Source organism: Natrix helvetica (genome assembly GCF_964273705.1).
Source record: "Natrix helvetica genome assembly, chromosome: 10".
In the NCBI taxonomy this organism is placed as follows: Eukaryota; Metazoa; Chordata; class Lepidosauria; order Squamata; family Natricidae; genus Natrix; species Natrix helvetica.
In genome coordinates, this window is record NC_138561.1 from 15422592 (window position 1) to 15441222 (window position 18631).

General features: G+C 40.0%; 1 protein-coding gene across 6 annotated transcripts in view; it reads right to left on the bottom strand.

Annotated features, from left to right (window-relative positions):
- Positions 1-18631, bottom strand: part of ZNF536 (zinc finger protein 536) — a 444580-nt gene that overhangs the window by 134586 nt on the left and 291363 nt on the right. For all 6 annotated transcript variants that reach the window (XM_081963200.1, XM_081963203.1, XM_081963201.1 and 3 more), the window contains 2 exons: positions 11564-12501; positions 10268-11501 (listed from right to left, as the gene is read on the bottom strand). In XM_081963200.1, the coding sequence (XP_081819326.1) occupies positions 10268-11501; positions 11564-12501 (2172 nt within the window). The remainder of the gene's footprint in view (positions 1-10267; positions 11502-11563; positions 12502-18631) is intronic.

Sequence of the window (18631 nt, forward strand, 5' to 3'; positions counted from 1 at the left end):
AATTGCAGGAAATAGCCTGATGCCACAATTGGATGTGGCTTCATTGGATGATGCCCTATTGATAAATCCAATAAGTAGCTTGATCATTGTCCTTGCCTCTTGTACCTTGAGAAAGAGGGATTTCCAAAGATTCTCACCGCAGTCTCGTCTATCCACTCGGAAGGAACCTCTGCAGTACCCCACAACAACTTCCACAATCTGTCGAATGATTGGGTTTTAGAAACTAATGAGAGGGGGTTGGCATCTGACATGACATCCTGCTTGTGACCTTCCCAGCAACATCTGGTTGATCACCCTTGGAAACAGAGCACTAGGCTAAGCAGACCTTTTGCCTTCCCCGGTTAAGCAATTTCTCCTCGGCTTCTGCCATTGATGGACGTTATGTAAGAAACAAAAAGCTGAACCTGAGCCAAGGAAGTGCTTTCCCCAATGCCTAGATGCACACAGCTTTCATACCCAGCATTCAAGCTTCTCTAAATCTCTTGCAAACATGGAGCAGCATGTACGGCGTTCCATATCGGGCACCAGAAATGCTACATATGGCGTTCAGTTATAACAGCTGAGCTTTAAAAGAAGTGCAGCTTTGCATCCCAGTCAACCTGACACCAAACGAGACAAACAAATAATCAGCATCCGTGGTCCCCATAACAGCCACAACTCAAGTAATCTGAAGGACCATTGTACAGCGAGTGAATCTTTTTAATTTCCCCCAAATTGTTTGTCACCTCTTCCTAAGAATATTTTGCCAATCAAAGCAACCTAGGGTTCACTGCATGCTGCTTTTAAATTTTAACACTCTTAATTATTTCCTGGCATAAATTTGTTCTCTTTTTTTCTCTCTTTCTCTCTCCCTGGGGGGAAAAAGGGGGGAAGGGAAGGGACGATAGGGAAGCAAAGGAAAGGAACGGAAAAGGAAGGAAGGAAGGAAGGAAGGAAGGAAGGAAGGAAGGAAGGAAGGAAGGAAGGAAGGAAGGAAGGAAGGAAGGAAGGAAGGGACAATAGGGAAAGGAAAGGAGGAAAAGGGAAGGGAGGGGAAAGGAAAGGAAGAAGGAAGGGAAGGGAAAGGAAAGGAAAAGAAAGGAAAGGGGAAAAGGAAAGGAATATTGTTTTGAAGGCACACACACAAACACATTGTTGCATAATATTGTGACTGTTTTATATCCATAGTAAACACTTTGTAGAGGTTCTTGAGGTAGTTTAGAAGTCTAATAAATGAATAAGAATACGTTCTTGCTATGTTCTATGTTTTTGATGAACTTCAAAAGGTCATACTCACCAACAAATCTTGCTTGCAATTTTAGTTTTCTGGTTGTAGCCCTAGAAAAAGTCTTCCTTCTGCTGGTCATCTATTGTCTTCCATAGAAGGAATTGTATATATATACACCTCCCATGAAGTATATATAGTAAATGCAGTTAGCTGTATTTCAGATCTATGTATCCACAAAACCATCTATCATCTGCCTCTCTGGATGGGTCTGCTTTTCTGTAAAGCAGTATTTGTCAACCTCATCAATTTTAAGATGTCTGTGGAATCCCAGAATTTTGGCTGCAAAATTCTGAGAGTTGAACTCCGTAGATCTTATTGTGCAATGTTGTTGAGAAACACTGCAACAGAAGCCAACACACATGAGTTATTCATGTAGATGCCCAACCCTCATTGAAGAAGATGAAGATGTTCAGATGAAGGTGGGTTGTTTCAGGTGGGACAGTTCTCCTTTTGCCATAATCTAAACATGCTGAACTTGGAAAGCGGGCAGCCCAGGTTTGAGACCCGTGAGCCGTACAATGGGATGAGCTCCTGTTTTCTTACCTCAGCTCCAGCCAAGCTAGCAGTTCCAAAGCATGCAAGTGCGAATAGATAAATAGGTACCACTTTGGTGGGAAGGTAATGGCTTTCCGTGTGCCTCAACAAATAATCACACAGGCCACATGACCACAGAAATGTTTTCAGACACTTGCTCCCTCAACTAAGAAACAGAGATGAGCACTGCCCCTTAGATTCAAACACAACCAGGCAGAGGAAACCTTTACCTTTATCCATCCAAATTCACAAAGCAACCAAAAAATGCAATGTAGCTTCAACTTGTCCAAGATCAAACAAGATTCACTGAGGGGAAAAGCATCAGCTGAGAGAGAATCTGAACTCAGAAACATGACCTCCTCGAAAATACCTAGAAGCACTGACATTCTCTTTCCTCCAAGTGTATTTTATTTTTATTTGTGTGTGTGCTTTTTAAGCTTCTTTGCCAACTTCCCACTCCTCCTTTTTCCAGCCCCCTGTTGCTGCGTGCCATCCCAAAGCTCCAGTATAAAGTTTGGCTTTTGCTGCATGAAGCAGCTGGGCAAAACTAGCCGAGAATGATAATGACCTCAGAAAGCTGCTGTTAGCTCGACTACAATAGGGTGCTCAGTCTTGTGGAAAATTGTGTTCATCAGCTAACTCTGCTCAGTTACTAATTGACATTGCCAAATATTTTAAGAACAATTGGAATGCACAAGCAAAAAAAGAAAAAGAAAGGAGAGAAAAAATGAAGATCTTAATCCTCAGCTTTAAATTTTCTGCCTGTTTTTTTGTCCACGTAGAACTTTTGATGGAGAAAGAAAGAAAAAGAAAGAAAGAAAGAAAGAAAGAAAGAAAGAAAGAGAAAGAAAGAAAGAAAGAAAGAAAGAGAAAGACACAGACAGAAAGAAAGTAAGAAAGAAAGAAAGACAGAAAGAAAGAAAGAAAGAAAGAAAGAAAGAAAGAAAGAAAGAAAGAAAAAGGATAGAAGGAAGGAAGGAGAGAGGGAAAGAGGGAGGGAAGAAAGGAAGGAAGGAAAGAAAGATAGACAGAAAGAAAGGCAGAAAGCCAGCCAGACAGAAAGAAAGATACAAAGAAAGGCAGAAAGAAAGAAAGAAAGAAAGACAGAAATACAGAAAGAAGGAAAAGGATAGAAGGAAGAAAGGAAGGAAGGAACAAAGAAAGAAAGAAAGAAAGAAAGAAAGAAAGAAAGAAAGAAAGAAAGAAGGAAGGATAGAAGGAAGGATGGAAGGAAGGAAGGAAGGAAGGAAGGAAGGAAGAAAGAAAGAAAGAAAGAAAGAAAGAAAGAAAGAAAGAAAGAAAGAAAGAAAGAAAGAAAGAAAGAAAAAAGAAAGATAAGAGAAACGGAAAGAAATTGGCAACATAACATTTTCTGTCCAGCATCTTTGCAGCCCTGTCCAATACAAAAGCTTTTTTTTTATATCCTCTGTCAATGGCATAAATATAGGCTGAATCGCATTGTTGGAGGAAGAGTTCGCTGCCATAGGAAAGGATTGGGCGGAGGGAGAGAAACACTTGAAAGGATCCAAACCAGCTGATCAAACATTTTGTGCCAAAGTCAACACAAAGTACTATGGGCAAGAATAAATTATTATAGATCATGGTATTTTACTTTCCTTCCCCCCCCTTTTTTTTTCTTTTTATTCTCTCTTTTTTTTAAAAAAACCATTATCTTTGTGCTTTCCATTGATCATGCAACTTAGCCTACTTTATTTAATGAACTGGAGGGTCAGTGCATTCAATTACCCCTTTCATACTATCAAGACTTCAATTATCTCCACACCAAAATTATAGGCAAATGCGGAAGGTATAGCGACTCGACTAGTTAACAACGAACAGTATCATTTCTTACAACATTAAGTTTTAATTATTCTGTTTGCCAATTCCTGAGCAAAAAAAAAAAAAAAAGCCTCCGCAAAGAATCCCAGAGAAACAGCCCTCTATATGGGGTATGTGGTTCTTGGTCTGCTGAGAGTTTTTGCCACAGATTTCAGAAACTAACACAACACAGTAGCTGCCCTTTCCTGCACATGAGCGTAAAGGCAGACCCCGTTTCTCCCCTTTTGCCTCAAGCCTCCAGTATGCATGGCTTTCAAAGTTCATAAAACTAACTTGTTCTGATCGAGAAATGGACCGTGCAAATAATCATGAGATTATCTCTTTAAGACTGATCTGGAAAGGGCGTTGTGTTAAGCTAAGACATTCCCAGTTCATGTCCTGGAAACCTGGATAATCTGGAGAAATTGGACATAAATTGTTTCAACTCCTACTCTCAAAACGACACTATAGAGCACTGCACACGAAGACAACTAGACACAACAGTTTTTCCCCAAATGCCATCCCTCTGCTAAACAAATAATTTCCTCACCGCTGTCACACTATTCATTAAGGCTGCATTACTATTACTGTTAGTCTTCTCTTCATTCCTATCACCCATCTCCTCCCACTTACGACTGCAGGATTGTAACTTTGTTGCTTGTATCCTTACGATTTATATTGATATTGATTGTTTCCTGATTGTTTATTTGTACCCGATGACTATCATTAAGTGTTATGATTCTTGACAAATGTATCTTGTCTTTTTATGTACACTGAGAGCATAAGCACCAAAGACAAATTCTCTTGTGTGTCCAATCACACTTGGCCCAAAAAGAATTCTAAATTTACCGCAAGTAGCCCCTTTCAAAACTTGTCTAGCTTCAACAGGCAACGAGTCTGTTAGATTGGGTAATGGGTAGGCACACACAGGCTTAATGGTAACAACAGCTCTTTATTAAGTACAACAAGTGAGAACAATCCAGCGAAGGTTGAGTCTGACTGCAGCCCTTTTATAGGGAGCCGTCAGACCCTTCGACCAATAGGATTAAATCTCTGTTCCCGCCGGAACAGAGGACCTTGGTGGAAACCACTGTAGTTAGAACAAGTATCTAACAGAGTCCAATGCTGATTTGTTAAAATCAATAGGATTTACTCCTCAGTAATGAGGTTGCAGTCAGGGAGGCAACAGTGCCATCAACAAGTGGCTCATATTTTGTGTGAGCTTCCCTCTGCCTCGTGAGCAAAGAGCAACAGCTAGTGCCATTTTTTTTTACAAGCCACGACAACAACAAGCAAAGGCTGCAAGAGAAGGAAATGATATCTGACCAATTCCATCCATTTTTCCTCTGAGAAAATATGACCTCTTCATTCGTTGAGAGGTCCGGGTTTTAGCAGTGGCTCTTCAGCTTTAGTTCGTGGCAATTTAGAGAGTCAAAGAACAAACACATTTTCTGGTCTACTGGAGCCGTTTTCACATGTTCACTGATTCAAACATTCTTTTACTCACATAACAAACAGCTGCATACCACATTAGCGCAGCCAGTGACAGTCACACATCTCTGCAATAACTGTTTGATTGCAAGCTTGACCCTTTCTTCTTCTCAGCCTGAACTAGACATTTTTTTTCAAAAAAAAAAGTAAAAAAGGCAGCCACTCTGCTTCCCAATCCTGCCTTGTGAAGAATTACATCAGATAACAAAGCCTTTCCTGCCACTCATTGTAAGCTTTCTTCTAGAGACCTGTTCTAAGAGGCACCGTGTATAAAAGGTTTTATTTTTAATATGATGAATTCAGAAACCGCTATCATGTTAAGAGCACCAATTTACAAAAAGAAAAAAAAAGAATCCCTCGGTTAAGATCTGAAAAAGAATAGTTTCTCAGGCCCTCTGATCCGTTTTGCAACAACAACCCTACAAAAAAAAGGAATCAAATGATGCAAATTAAGTTCTGAAACCTGTTGTGGGCTTAGACATTGGTTAAATAGCATTTTTGTAGTAACGTTTGAATGTCTGTCTCAATTTTATTTATTTATTTATTTATTTCTTGGATTTCTAAACCGCCCCCTCTCCCAAAAAGGGACTCGGGGCGGTGTACAGTCAAATGCAGATAAAAATACAATAATATAAAACAATTAAATACATTTGGATGGAGGAGATAAGGCTGTACAAGAAATAAATATACTATAAAAACCCTAAAAACATCCCCAATTAAAATACCCAAACCCAATTAAGATATATCCCCGGGAGGTAAAACTAAGAGAGTGCCAGGCCAGCTGATTGAAATAGGTGAGTCTTTAATTTTTGACGGAAGGAACGGAGGTCGGTGGTAGTTCGAATATCAGGGGGGAGGTCAATGGCTACTTCTCTTTTAACGGTGAGAATAAAAGCGCCTTTTGTATTTCTGCTGATTTATCTTCCACAGGTAGCAATCATCTTGCAACAATTTAAAGCTGTTTCTTGAGAATTTTGTAGCAGGACAGGAAATATTAGGGAAGACAGCCAGGTTAAATTTAAAAGCACGCCATCAAGTGCACAAAAAAAAAGGTGAAACTTTGGTATTCTCCACCTATGACACTGCTTGCCGTACAGATGCTACATTTCTATTCGGCGGCTACAAGGAAAACAATTAGAAATCATTCCTCCAATTGACACAAGTGGAAACTAAATTTAGTACGTAAGTTTGCAAATATGGGATAAATGTTGCTAAACTTTCTGGTCTTCCATCTTTATAAATGGTAAATCTGATAAATTGACTAAGGCCCAAAAATGCAGGTTTAAAAAAAAATAGAGGGAACTTAAAAGGCAAAATATTCTCTAAATTCCCCAAGGTAAAAGAAGATTAAAAGTGCATGAATTGTTTTCATGTATAGTCAGGAACTTTGCACCATAGAATTCCTAATCATTGGAATGGACCACAGGCTCAGAAAGCTGTGGACTTGGCCAGTTTTGAAAAAGGCAAAACCAGTTCAGAGATGAGAGGTTCAGTCAGGAAAATCCCTACCCTTCTCTCTGCATCTAGAGACTGTGTTTGGCATGTGTAGCAAGCAATTTCATAGATGGACAGACCATTAATTTGGCCAGGAGACTGCTGTGGTGCAGGTATCTATCGCTTTACCCAGCGGTGGACAACATCTAAAGGCAGCTGCTGTAGCACCTTTCACCACTGGCAAAGAATAATGGAAGTTGGAGATTGAAAACATCTGTCAAGCACAGCTGCCCATCCCTGAGCTATTGTAATGGCGTGAGAGAATGACCTTGGGAGGCAGGAGAAAGAACCCAACTAGACACTGCTCTGATAAATTACATTTGAGTCCGAAAGAGGGAAGGTTGGAGAAACCTTACAATGGAGGCAGGTTTAGTAGTCATAGTTGGTGCTTCTTATCTGGACTATCTCAAAGGCCTGATAGTTACGGGATGGGGAGGAGAGCAATGTGTTTGATTGGTATTTTTTGATGCTCAAAACTCGATATTGTTCTGGCCCAGATTAAATCAGAAAGGAACAGAAGAAGCCAAATGAGTTTCTTTCCACCCCAAAAGGCCATTTGGGGGGGATTTACCCACCAAGCCTTTAATCAAATTAGACAGATTTCAAGGATCTCTTTGAACAGAGTCAAGAAAACAGCCCAGTGAGATTCCGAGAGGGCATTTGTATTTTATTCTTCATAAGAAAGTCAAATAAAAATAGCCAAAGGCTTTGTTTGTCCGATCGTTTTTTCTGACTTCTTCTAAAGTAGTGTTTCTCAACCTTGGCAACTTTAGAGAGCTTCATTGCTCCTATACTGGGGTTTTTGTTTTTGTTTTAGAAGAGATTGGATGACAATTTGTCTGGAATGGTATGGGGTCTCCTGCCTGAGCAGGACTAGAAACCTGTAAAGTCCCTTCCAACTTTGAAATTCTGTTAAACTCTGGACTGCAACTCCCACAGTTCCCCATTCAGAATGGGAGTTGCAGTCCGCACATCTTAAAGTTGCTCCGGTGGAGAAACACTGTTCTAACAAGTATCCTGATCAAAAGGGCAAAGAAGAACAACTAAAATGATTAAAGGCCTGGAGACTAAAACATACGGAGAACGGTTTCAGGATTTGGGTTTGGCCAGTCTAGAGAAAAGAAGGACTACGGGGGACAGGATAGCAGTATCCCAGTATTTGAAAAGCTGCCACAAAGAGGAGGGAGCCAACTTATTTTCCAAAGTTGTGGTCACCACTTTACAAAAAAGATGTTGAGACTTTGGGGAAAGTGCAAAGAAGAGCATCTAAGATGATTACAAGCCTGGAGATCAAAATGTATGAAGAACGGTGCAGAATTTGGGTTTGTCTAGCCTAGAAAAAGAAGGACTACAGGGGGACATGACAGCAGTATTCCAGTATCTGAGAGGCTGCCACAAAGAAGAGGGGGTCAATTTCCAAAGCACCAAAAGGCAAGACAAGAAACAATGGATGGAAATTAATCAATGAAGGAAGCTACCTGGAATTAAGGAGAAACTCCCCAACAATGAGGACAATTAACCAGTGGAACAGCTTGCCTTCAGAAGTTGTGGGTGCTTCATTACTGGAGGTTTTTAAGAGGAAACTGTACAGTAGCTTGTCTGAAATGGTATAGGATCCCCTGCTTGAACAGGGGGCTGGACTGGAAGACCTCCAAGGTCCCTTCCAACTCAATTCTGATTGATTGATTGATTGATTGATATGAGCCTCGGTGGCGCAGTGGTTAGAGTGCAGTACTGCAGGCTACTTCTGCTGACTACCTAAAATTTGGCAGTTCGAATCTCACCAAGCTCAAAGTTGACTCAGCCTTCCATCCTTCTGAGGTCGATAAAATGAGGACCCAGATTGTTGGAGGCAAGATGCTGACTCTGTAAACCACTTAGACAGGGCTGTAAATCACTGTAAAGCTGTATATAAGTCTAAGTGCTATTGCTATTGATTGATTGCATCTCTATTCTGATATTGAATATTCTGATTCTAATTCTTTGGGAAACTTCTGGGATACCAATGCTCCAGAAGGGACAGCAAGATCATGCTTCTGCACCCACTCGACTCATATGTTCAAAACATTGGCAAACACTCCTCGGATGGCAGAGCAATCTTTTCCTACTGGAATTTGAATCCCCTTAAAGCAAGCCAAGCTACTAGATGGTATAAAAACCAGTCCTCTCGTTCTGCATAGGATTTCTGCATGTCTTTGATGACAAATATATTGTACGGGAGGCCAGAATTCTAAGAGGTGTTGGAGGGTTTCCTGGGTATTTAAACAACAGTGTTAATCACTACAGGAATTTGTGGAATGCAGAAGACAGATTTATAAGTCTTAAGAAGTGGGGGGGGGGGGGCGGGGGAGGCTTACAAATTTATTATAAGCCACCTCCCCAAATTAACTCTTTTATATAAATCTGATCTCAGAAATGGAGGATACTGGAGCATGACAAGAGCGGCAAAAATAAACTGGCACCTACTTAATAACTGTAACAGTGGATTGCCTTCAATGCTAAAATATTTATTGAAAGCCAGGGAGGGGGTGAGCACCAAAAAAAGAACAGCCTGCTATCAGATCTTTAACAGTGGGCAATGTAATGCCTAAAGGCCTCTCAAACTGTCTTTCATTTTCTAGACTTAATGGCTGATTGCAGAAATCAATGTTGCCATTAGTAACAGAGTATTTGTTATGGCATGATTTCCTCCGTTGTTAGGTCTGCAGAATGATTACAATATTAGTGAGGTGCTTTTGTTATAAAAAGGTCTGGAGATATAACTTTCAATTTACTATCCATTAGTTCAAGAGTCTAGAAATGAGAGATGAGGCCAGAAATCTTACCTTTCTTTTTTAATATATATATATATATATATATATATATATATATATATATATATATATATATATATATATATATATATATATATATATATATATATATATATATATATATATATATATATATATATATATATATATATATATATATATATATATATATATATATATATATATATATATATATATATATATATATATATATATATATATATATATATATATATATAAATATATATATGAAGGCTTAAATGCAATATTACTTTGCTTTGCTCTTTTGTGCACAGCAGGTTCAATGGGATATTTTTAAAACATGATTTTATAAGGTTTAAAATGATTGGGGAAAGCAAAAATCATCGATGGGAAATTGATTCCTTTCTAATGAATCCTTCCCATGATTCTCAATCTCTGTTTATTCAGAACCTGGGGCTCCCAGCCTTAAGTGTACCCCACGTTTGTCCATAAATATAAACTGTATCCCACAGTAAAAGGATTTATCAAACAGAAACGGCTGGTGAGGCTAGAGGATGAGAAATTACTCTGTACAGCCAGATAGATTTGCTTTTGTCCAAATTAGTACAGTAATATAAAAGCAATATAATATAGAAAATCCTCAGCTTATGGCCATAAATGAATCCAGAATTACAGTCATTGTAGTCATTGTAGGTTGCTCTGGTCATTAAGTGGGTCACCACAATGCCACATGTGATTTTATAACCTTTTTGCAGCAGTTAGTAAGCGAATCACTATGGTCGTTAAGCGAACATGGTGGTTACTGTCTGCAATGGGTGCAGTTTGAGAGCCCTTCAAAGAGGAGACACAACACGGAAAGCGGACGTACCTGAGGAAGAAGGTGAAGATGGATGGGGACTGTCTTCCTGAGCACTTCCTGTCTGCGAGAGGCCTCCGCCCATCCCACTTTCCTCAGTGATGTTGGAGGAGCCGGGCGTGGTTGATCGGCTGACGGACTGGGATTCCTGATCGCTTCCAGACCCACGGCGCTCATCGATGCTCCCCTGGAGGATCTCCTCTTCCGCCTTCCTGTCCCTCTTGTGGACTCTGGAATGAACCACCACTTGATGGTAGGTTCTGAAGACTCGCCCGCAGTCGGGACACTCGGTGGGCTTCTCCTTCGTACCGCCGTGACTCTGCATGTTGTAGTCGAGCCCTGGATTCATACCGTGAGGCAGGAAATCCCTGCTCCCTTCCAAAGGGTCCAGTTTGCTAGACAAGTCTCTCTGATTGCCCATTTTAGAGCTGTGAACCAAATCGGCAGGCATTTTCTGCTTGGAACCATCTGCTCCTATTAACACATACTCCCGCTTCTCCTTATCAAACAGAACTCCGGCATTTGCCAAGGGGTCTTCGTGGCTCCGCTGAATCTGGTGATCTTTCGTCAGGAAACCATGTTCCATGGCCATTCCCCTCGCCATGAGCTGCCAAGCTTGATAGCTGTTCACAGGGTCCATCTCAGCAGCTTTGGCGGCAGCCTGCAGCCTCTCTATGCAGCTTGATTTGAGTGGAGGCACAAGGTTAAGACAACCCAATAAGGAATGCTTGTCTCCTTCAGCAAGACTGTGTCCAAGGCTAGCAATAGGAGACAGGAGCTTGCCCAGGACTTCGCGTTCTTTCATGGGCAAATCCCCTTTACTGTAAGCCGGGTTCTGCTCGCCGAGGCCAGCTTTGTCTGGGGGCAGGAAACCACTCTGCAGACAGGACAAGTATCTGGAGTACAGGTTGGCGTGAGCTTCCTGGGACATGCTCCCCACAGGCATGGGGACCTCTGCGTCACTGGGGGGTTTGTTCTTCACTGACAACTTATTCAGGTGGACTTTCATGTGGTTCTTGAGGAACCACGGCTCCTTGAAGCGCCTCCCACAGATTTGGCAACAGTGCTCAAAGGAGTCCTTGTGCTTCCTCATGTGGCCCTTCAGGAACCAAGCTTGGCTGAAGACCTGGCCGCACACTTCGCACCGGAACTCATTGGCTGCTTGCTCCCCATTCCCATTGGAACCCTGGCCCTGAGCGGACTCGGCGGTGATGTGAGCTTTTTCCACGTGGCTGATCAGCTCCTCCTCCTGGGATGCCGCAAAGTCACACAAAGTACACTTGTAAGGCTTGTGGAGGATGCGGATGCCTCCTGGGATGCCGCAAAGTCACACAAAGTACACTTGTAAGGCTTGTGGAGGATGCGGATGTGCCGGTCCAGCTCCTCCCGTTTCTTAAACTTCCCTTTGCAAAAAGTACATCTAAAGCCAGCAGCTGTGGCAACCACTTCTTCCTGGATGCTGGCAGGTTTCGGAGAGGGAACCGGGTTAGACATATCAGGGGTGTTGTGGTTTGTGGACATGGGTATGTTGCAATTAGCCAGAGGGATAGGCTGAGTGTGAGGGTGGGCTTTGACATCAGGCCTGGGTTGCAGAAGGCTGCTTTTCATCTGCTTATCCCTCAGGATGGCGCGTTCTTCCAACTCGTGCAAGAGCCGGTTCTCTTCTCGGACCCGCCCACGGCCTTTGCCCAGATTTCCAAGCTTGTGAGTACGCAGGTGTATCTTCAAGTTTCCCTTCTGAGCTGCTCTGTGGTCACAATAGGGGCACTTAAATGGTTTCTCCCCAGTATGGGTGCGCATGTGTAGTGACAGGATGCTGTTAAAACGAAAGCGCTTCCCGCACAGGGGACATGGGTATTTCCTGTTTTTCCTAGCATCGTCCTCTATGTCACTCATCTGAGACATGATGCCTAGGTTCTGTCCATTTAAGAATTGCTGTAGATCTACCCTCCCGTTTAAACTGGTATCAACTTCCCGGTTGAGTTGATTGGCCAAGAGGGCCATCTGACTGCTAATAGGCTGGTTGGCTAACGAGATGTGGTTCTTGTCTTCTAGAAGTGCCACCACCTTTTCCTCAGGGGTCTGTCTGGTCTGAAGCTCAGGAAAGGCATGAGTGAGCTGGGAAGTGATCTGATGCAACTTCTGACTCATTGAATACCGGCCATTGAGCAGGGAGCTATTGAGGTGGGCCTCGGCTTCTGGTCCCGCTGAAGAAACACCAAGGCACAGACTAGCTTCCTCCATTCCTGAAAAAAAAAAAAAAGAATGGAAAATTTAGATTTTCAAGTAGAGCGGTTTCATCAGCAGATCTACGAAAGCACGAAAACTATATGCAACGTTCCTGTAGTCAATACTCAATAAATGTATATTAAATGTCAGGTGCATGGCGTACCATTGTGATTGTTTTGTCTTAATTATACGAGGCCTTCATCACCCTGCATACTTTTTTTGATTGCTTCGATTAATTAGGATTTTTAAATGAACACAGTACCCTTTTGTAAAGTCATACCCAAACAAAGTTATAACTATTAGCCAGCACGGGTTTGTTAAAAAAAAGATCATGCCAAACCAATCTCATTTCATTCTTTGACAAAGTGACTAAATTAATAGACCAGCGAAATACTATAGACGTAATATATTTAGATTTCAGCAAGGAATTTGACAAAGTACTAACCTACTACTTCTTCTTCTACTACTACTACTTCTGGTCAACTAGAAAAATATGAGATAGATAGCATCACCACCAGATGGATTTGTAACTGACTGACAAACTGTACTCAATGTGTAATCCTTAATGATACTACATCTACATTGAGGCAAGTAAGCAGGGGGAGGGTACCACAAGGTTCCGTCTTAGGCCAAATACAATACAATACAATAGCAGAGTTGGAAGGGACCTTGGAGGTCTTCTAGTCCAACCCCCTGCCTAGGCAGGAAACCCTATACTGTTCCAGACAAATGGCTATCCAACATCTTCTTAAAGACTTCCAGTGTTGGGGCATTCACAACTTCTGGAGGCAAGCTGTTCCACTGATTAATTGTTCTAACTGTCAGGAAGTTTCTCCTCAGTTCTAAGTTGCTTCTCTCCTTGATTAGTTTCCACCCATTGCTTCTTGTTCTGTCCTCAGGTGCCTTGGAGAATAGCTTGACTCCCTCTTCTTTGTGGCAACCCCTGAGATATTGGAAGACTGCTATCATGTCTCCCCTAGTCCTTCTTTCTCTTAAGCTAGACATACCTAGTTCCTGCAACTGTTCTTCATATGTTTTAGTCTCCAGTCCCCTAATCATTTTGATTAGTCTCCAGTCCCCTAATCATTCCAAATGCTTTTCAATATCTTCATAAATGAAGATGAAGGAATAGAAAGGGAACTCATCCAATTTGCAGATGACACTAAGCTGACAGGAGACAAGTTCAAGATCCAAAAAGACCTTGACAGACTTGAACAATGGGCCCTATCCAACAAAGTGAAATTTTATGTGGAGAAAAGCAAGATTTTACACCTGGGCAGGAAAACCAAAGGTACAAGTACAGATTAGGTGAAACCTGGCTCAAATACAGTAACTGTGAGAGGGACCTTGGAGTCCTAGTGGACTATCACTTAAACATGAGTTTAAGCAGGGTGCAGCCGCTGCCAAAAAAGCTAATATAATGCTTGGTTGTATAAACAGAGGCATAGCATCGAAAACACGTGAAGTATCCATACAACTTTATAAAGCCTTAATAAAACCACACCTAGAATACAGCATCCAGTTTTAGGCGCCACGTTACAAAAAAAGATGTTGAGACTTTGGAAAAAGTGCAAAGAAGAGCAACTAAGAGGATCACAGGCCTGGAGACTAAAATGTATGAAGAACAGTTGCAGGATTTGGGTTTGGCTAGTCGAGAAAAAAAAGAGGAGTAGGGGGGCATGACAGCAGTATTCCAGTATCTGAGAGGCTGCCACAAGGAAGAGAGGGTCAATTTCCAAAGCACCAGAGAGCAGGGCAAGAAACAATGGATAGAAATTAACCAAGGAGAGGAGCAACCTGGAACGGAGGAGAAAGTTCTTAACAGTGAGGGCAGTTAACCAGTGGAACAGCTTGCCTCCAGAGGTTTTGGGTGCTTCGTCACTGGAGGTTTTGAAGAAGAGCCTGGACAGTCTCTTGTCTGAAAGGGTATAGGGTATAGGCTGGAGGAGAAGACCTCTAAAGTCCTTTCCAGCTCTGTTCTGATTGATTGATTGATTGATTGATTGATTGATTAAATATCTAGTCACATTAAGCTTTCAACATCCCCCCTTCTAGGGATGCCACACCTGTTTACATTTGCTGATCCATACAAATGAGATGGGCGAAGCCTATTGCTCACTGTCCCTTTTAAAGAAACAAAAATTGAAATCCATTTATAAAACTTTCAGTCCCATTAAGCATATTCAATAAATTCCACATTCTCCAATGAGAAATATGGTTTTATTATTTGATTGGTGTTATGGGGGGGGTTGGGTGTAGAGATGGCATGATATTTACTGGTACACAATAAAACAAGATAATGTTTGGGGGAAAAATAAAGTAAAGGACAAGCTTTCGAACAATAAAAAGGATTTTGCTTTAGTCAACAAAAAGTGCGGTAATATCTCATTAAGCTGATTAGTATGCGACTTAGAAACAGTACTAGGTGCTGTAACACATGATTATAATCATAAAAATCCTTCAGTGTTTGCAAGTAAGCATTAACGAGGTATATTAAATTTTAAGGAGACTGCGACTAGCAGCTTCGCAAGCCTCTGAGATTAAGATTTAACCCTTCTGTTCCAAAGCAATTGTTCCTCCGTCATTTAAACAGGGCATCCATCTAAAGAGACCATCAATTATCTTCTTTACTTGTTGAGTGAATTCATTCAATATTTAGGCAAAACCTGCTTGGGGTTTAGCTCCATTGCTACATTCCTTTTGTGACTGGGCAAAAAGAAGAGACGAAAGGACCCTGATTATTTTAAAAGAGCTCTCTTCGAAGACTCGATAAAAGCCAATTAAAAGCCAGAGAAGGTGTCACAGAAAGCTTCAACAAGTTTAAGAATTTTTAATAACTTTCTCAATATACCGTAATGAGTATAAATGGTACCTACAAAGTTGGCACTGCAGAAAATTAGAACTCCAAGCTGTTTGTTAAATAGCGGCACACAGTCCCGGTCAGCATAATTGTCCCTAGTAATAATCATCCTTCCTTCCTATATATTCTGAGAAGGCAAAGAGGCATTCACAAAAACTCAGTTGCTAGTGTTGCTTCTAATATGCTCTCAGAAAAGGATGGGAAGCGATCAAGTGAAACACATAGAGGATTGACCCTTCAGTCCTTCACACTATAAAAATGCCAGCATTCCTCCAGGATGAATGGAGCACTGAATCCAAATGGTTCAGGTGTTTAACCCCTTCTTAGAGACTGACAAACAGACTCCATTTTAGTACAGAACAGAAGTTATGAACCAAAGGTTCATAACCTTTGCCCTAAGTGTCAGTAATCAAGAATCAAGATCACGAGAAGATGGAATCAAGATCATGTGAAGCCTTAGTATCGTTTTTATAACGTAAGACCACACTTGGAATACTGCATCCAGTTTTGGTCACCACAATATATATAAAAAAAGGTTGAGATTCCGGAAAGAGTGCGGAGAAGCAAAGATGATTAAGGGGCTGGAGGCTAAAATATATGAAGAACGGTTGCAGGAACTGGGCATGGCTGATCTAGTGAAGAGAAGGAATAGGAACCACCTTTGGTGGGAAAGTAACAGCACTCCGTGTGCCTTCAGTGTTTAGTCATGCTGGCCACATGACCACGGAGATGTCTTCAGACAGCGCTGGCTCGTCGGCTTTGAAATGGAGATGAGTACCGCCGCTTAGAGCCGTAAACGACTAGCTCACAAGTTTGGGGGACCTTCACTTTTACCATGTCTAAAGCAGCAGTCTCCAATCAATGAACAATGCAGCTTCAAACAAAAAATGTTTGAAGCTGGTTAGCTTAAACTAATCATAATTAATCTGTCCAATAGAGGAAACTGTGGTCAACCAATAGTAGAGGCAAAATTTTCTAAATTCCTTGCCAGTCACAGGAAGGGTGGGTGATCGATCCTAAAGCTCCCTTTGTCTCATTTGTGTTATAATAAACCATGAAATTTAAATTTAGACTTCAGCTCCCTCTTTTTTCCAGCCACTGTAGGTTTTTTTTAGGAATGTCATCTCAGACAGCTTGGAAAAAGGGGTTTATTGTGACATCCAAATATAAGCAATTATGCTTGAAAATAGATCCCATAAAAAATACTGTAAAAATATGCTACTTGTGAATCCATTCCATTTTATTAGAAATTTGCTAAAACTGACCAATGTTGTTTTTACAGAATTTATTTTTTAAGTAGGGACTAAGAGATATATATTGCCATCTTCAAGCTGTGGCCTTAAAATGTTAAGCCCACAGCTTGAAGATGGCAGGTGAGATCCTGCCGAAACGTTGCAAAGACAATCTCAACCTTACACGGGAAAAGACCCGAATACAACAAAACCAGCATATATATATATATATATATATATATATATATATATATATATATATATATATATATATATATATATATATATATATATATATATATATATATATATATATATATATATATATATATATATATATATATATATATATATATATATATGCATATATATATATATATATATATATATATATATATATATATATATATATATATATATATATATATATATATATATATATATATATATATATATATATATATATATATATATATATATATATATATATATATATATATATATATATATATATATATATATATATATATATATATATATATATATATATATATATATTCCCCATTGCCAGGGAGGGATGGGGGGAAAAAATATCCCACCGTAGAAAATGCCTGCTTGTTTAGAATCCAGCAGCTCTAATGCCTCATTACAAGCTATTGTTAAGATTTGGGGAAGAAAGGTTTATAAAAGGTCTGTAATTTAAAACATTCTTAAAATAATTAAATTTCAGCCTACTCCATTTCGAAGTAAATTTACTGGACTTTCTTCTCAAGAAAAGGTTTTTTAAAAATGCAGGCTGGATGCGTAAAAGATTTGAGCTATAAAACTGGCTACATGCAAAATATCAGTGCCATAGATTTATTTACTGTTTATGTTACATTTCCCAATATTTCACAGGCAGAAGCAGTATGAAAGAGCCTCTGAATCTTTGAGTCCCATTTCAAATCACAGAAGACGCTCCTCTGAAGGTTTTACATACGTATATATTTTTGGTCAATCTGAAACCAGTTGATTACGGAAATTTGGGTGAGAAAGAATTATTTGCCCTGTAATGGGTTATTCTTGTACCATCTGAAATATATACCTCAAGAAATGAATTGCCTGAATTTAGATTTTCCTACATGCATACTCCAAAGCACCTGAGAGTAGGACAAGAAGCAAAGGGTAGAAACTAATCAAGGAGAGAAGCAACTTAGAACTAAGAAATTACCTGACAGTTGGAACAATTAATCAGTGGAACAACTTGCCTCCAGAAGTTGTGAATGCTCTAACACTGGACATTTTTAAGAAAAGATTGAACAGCCATTTGTCCAAAATGGTATGGGGTTTCCTGCTTTAATAGGGGGTTGGACTAGAAGACCTCCAACATCCCTTCCAACTCTGTTATTCTGTTATTCCTGTTAAGAAATACAGGGCACTAGATTTATGAACATATTCAGGGTCATTAAGCAGCTGTAAACATTATTACAAAAATAAACCAGAGATTTCATGCTTACATTTTAGCCCAGAGCTGGGTGTGCTGAGCTAGTGTTCTGTTTTGTTTTTATTATTATTTTTAAGAGGGAAAAACTTCTAACCATCAACGCTGGAGACATCCAAACATAATATATCAGAAATATTATCACACTGGGCAGGATACAGGGTGGTTTATCTGCCTGATTATTAATAAATAAAACGTGTGGCAGTATGGCTGCCTTGTTTTTCATTAATACATGTATAGATAATGCAAAGAATTTATGGCATAGTGGAAAGAGTTAAAATTTGGCAGATTTAGAATTTTTTTAAAGGGTCTATTTATCTTTAATGGCTTATTCCAGCCAATAGCTAGTGCCCAGCTGATTTGATATCATATTTTTATATGTTCATTTCAAAAGCTGCCTTTCTCTGACATTCTTAAACCAATCCTTATTTGAACCTCAGATGAGAAGTTAAAGTTGAGTGTTGCTGCATAAGTTTTATCTTCCAGCATTGCTACAAGTACGAATAAATAGCAAACAGGTCATATTCTTTAATAATGATGGTAATATTAATTAATGATTAGGATAATGACAGGGA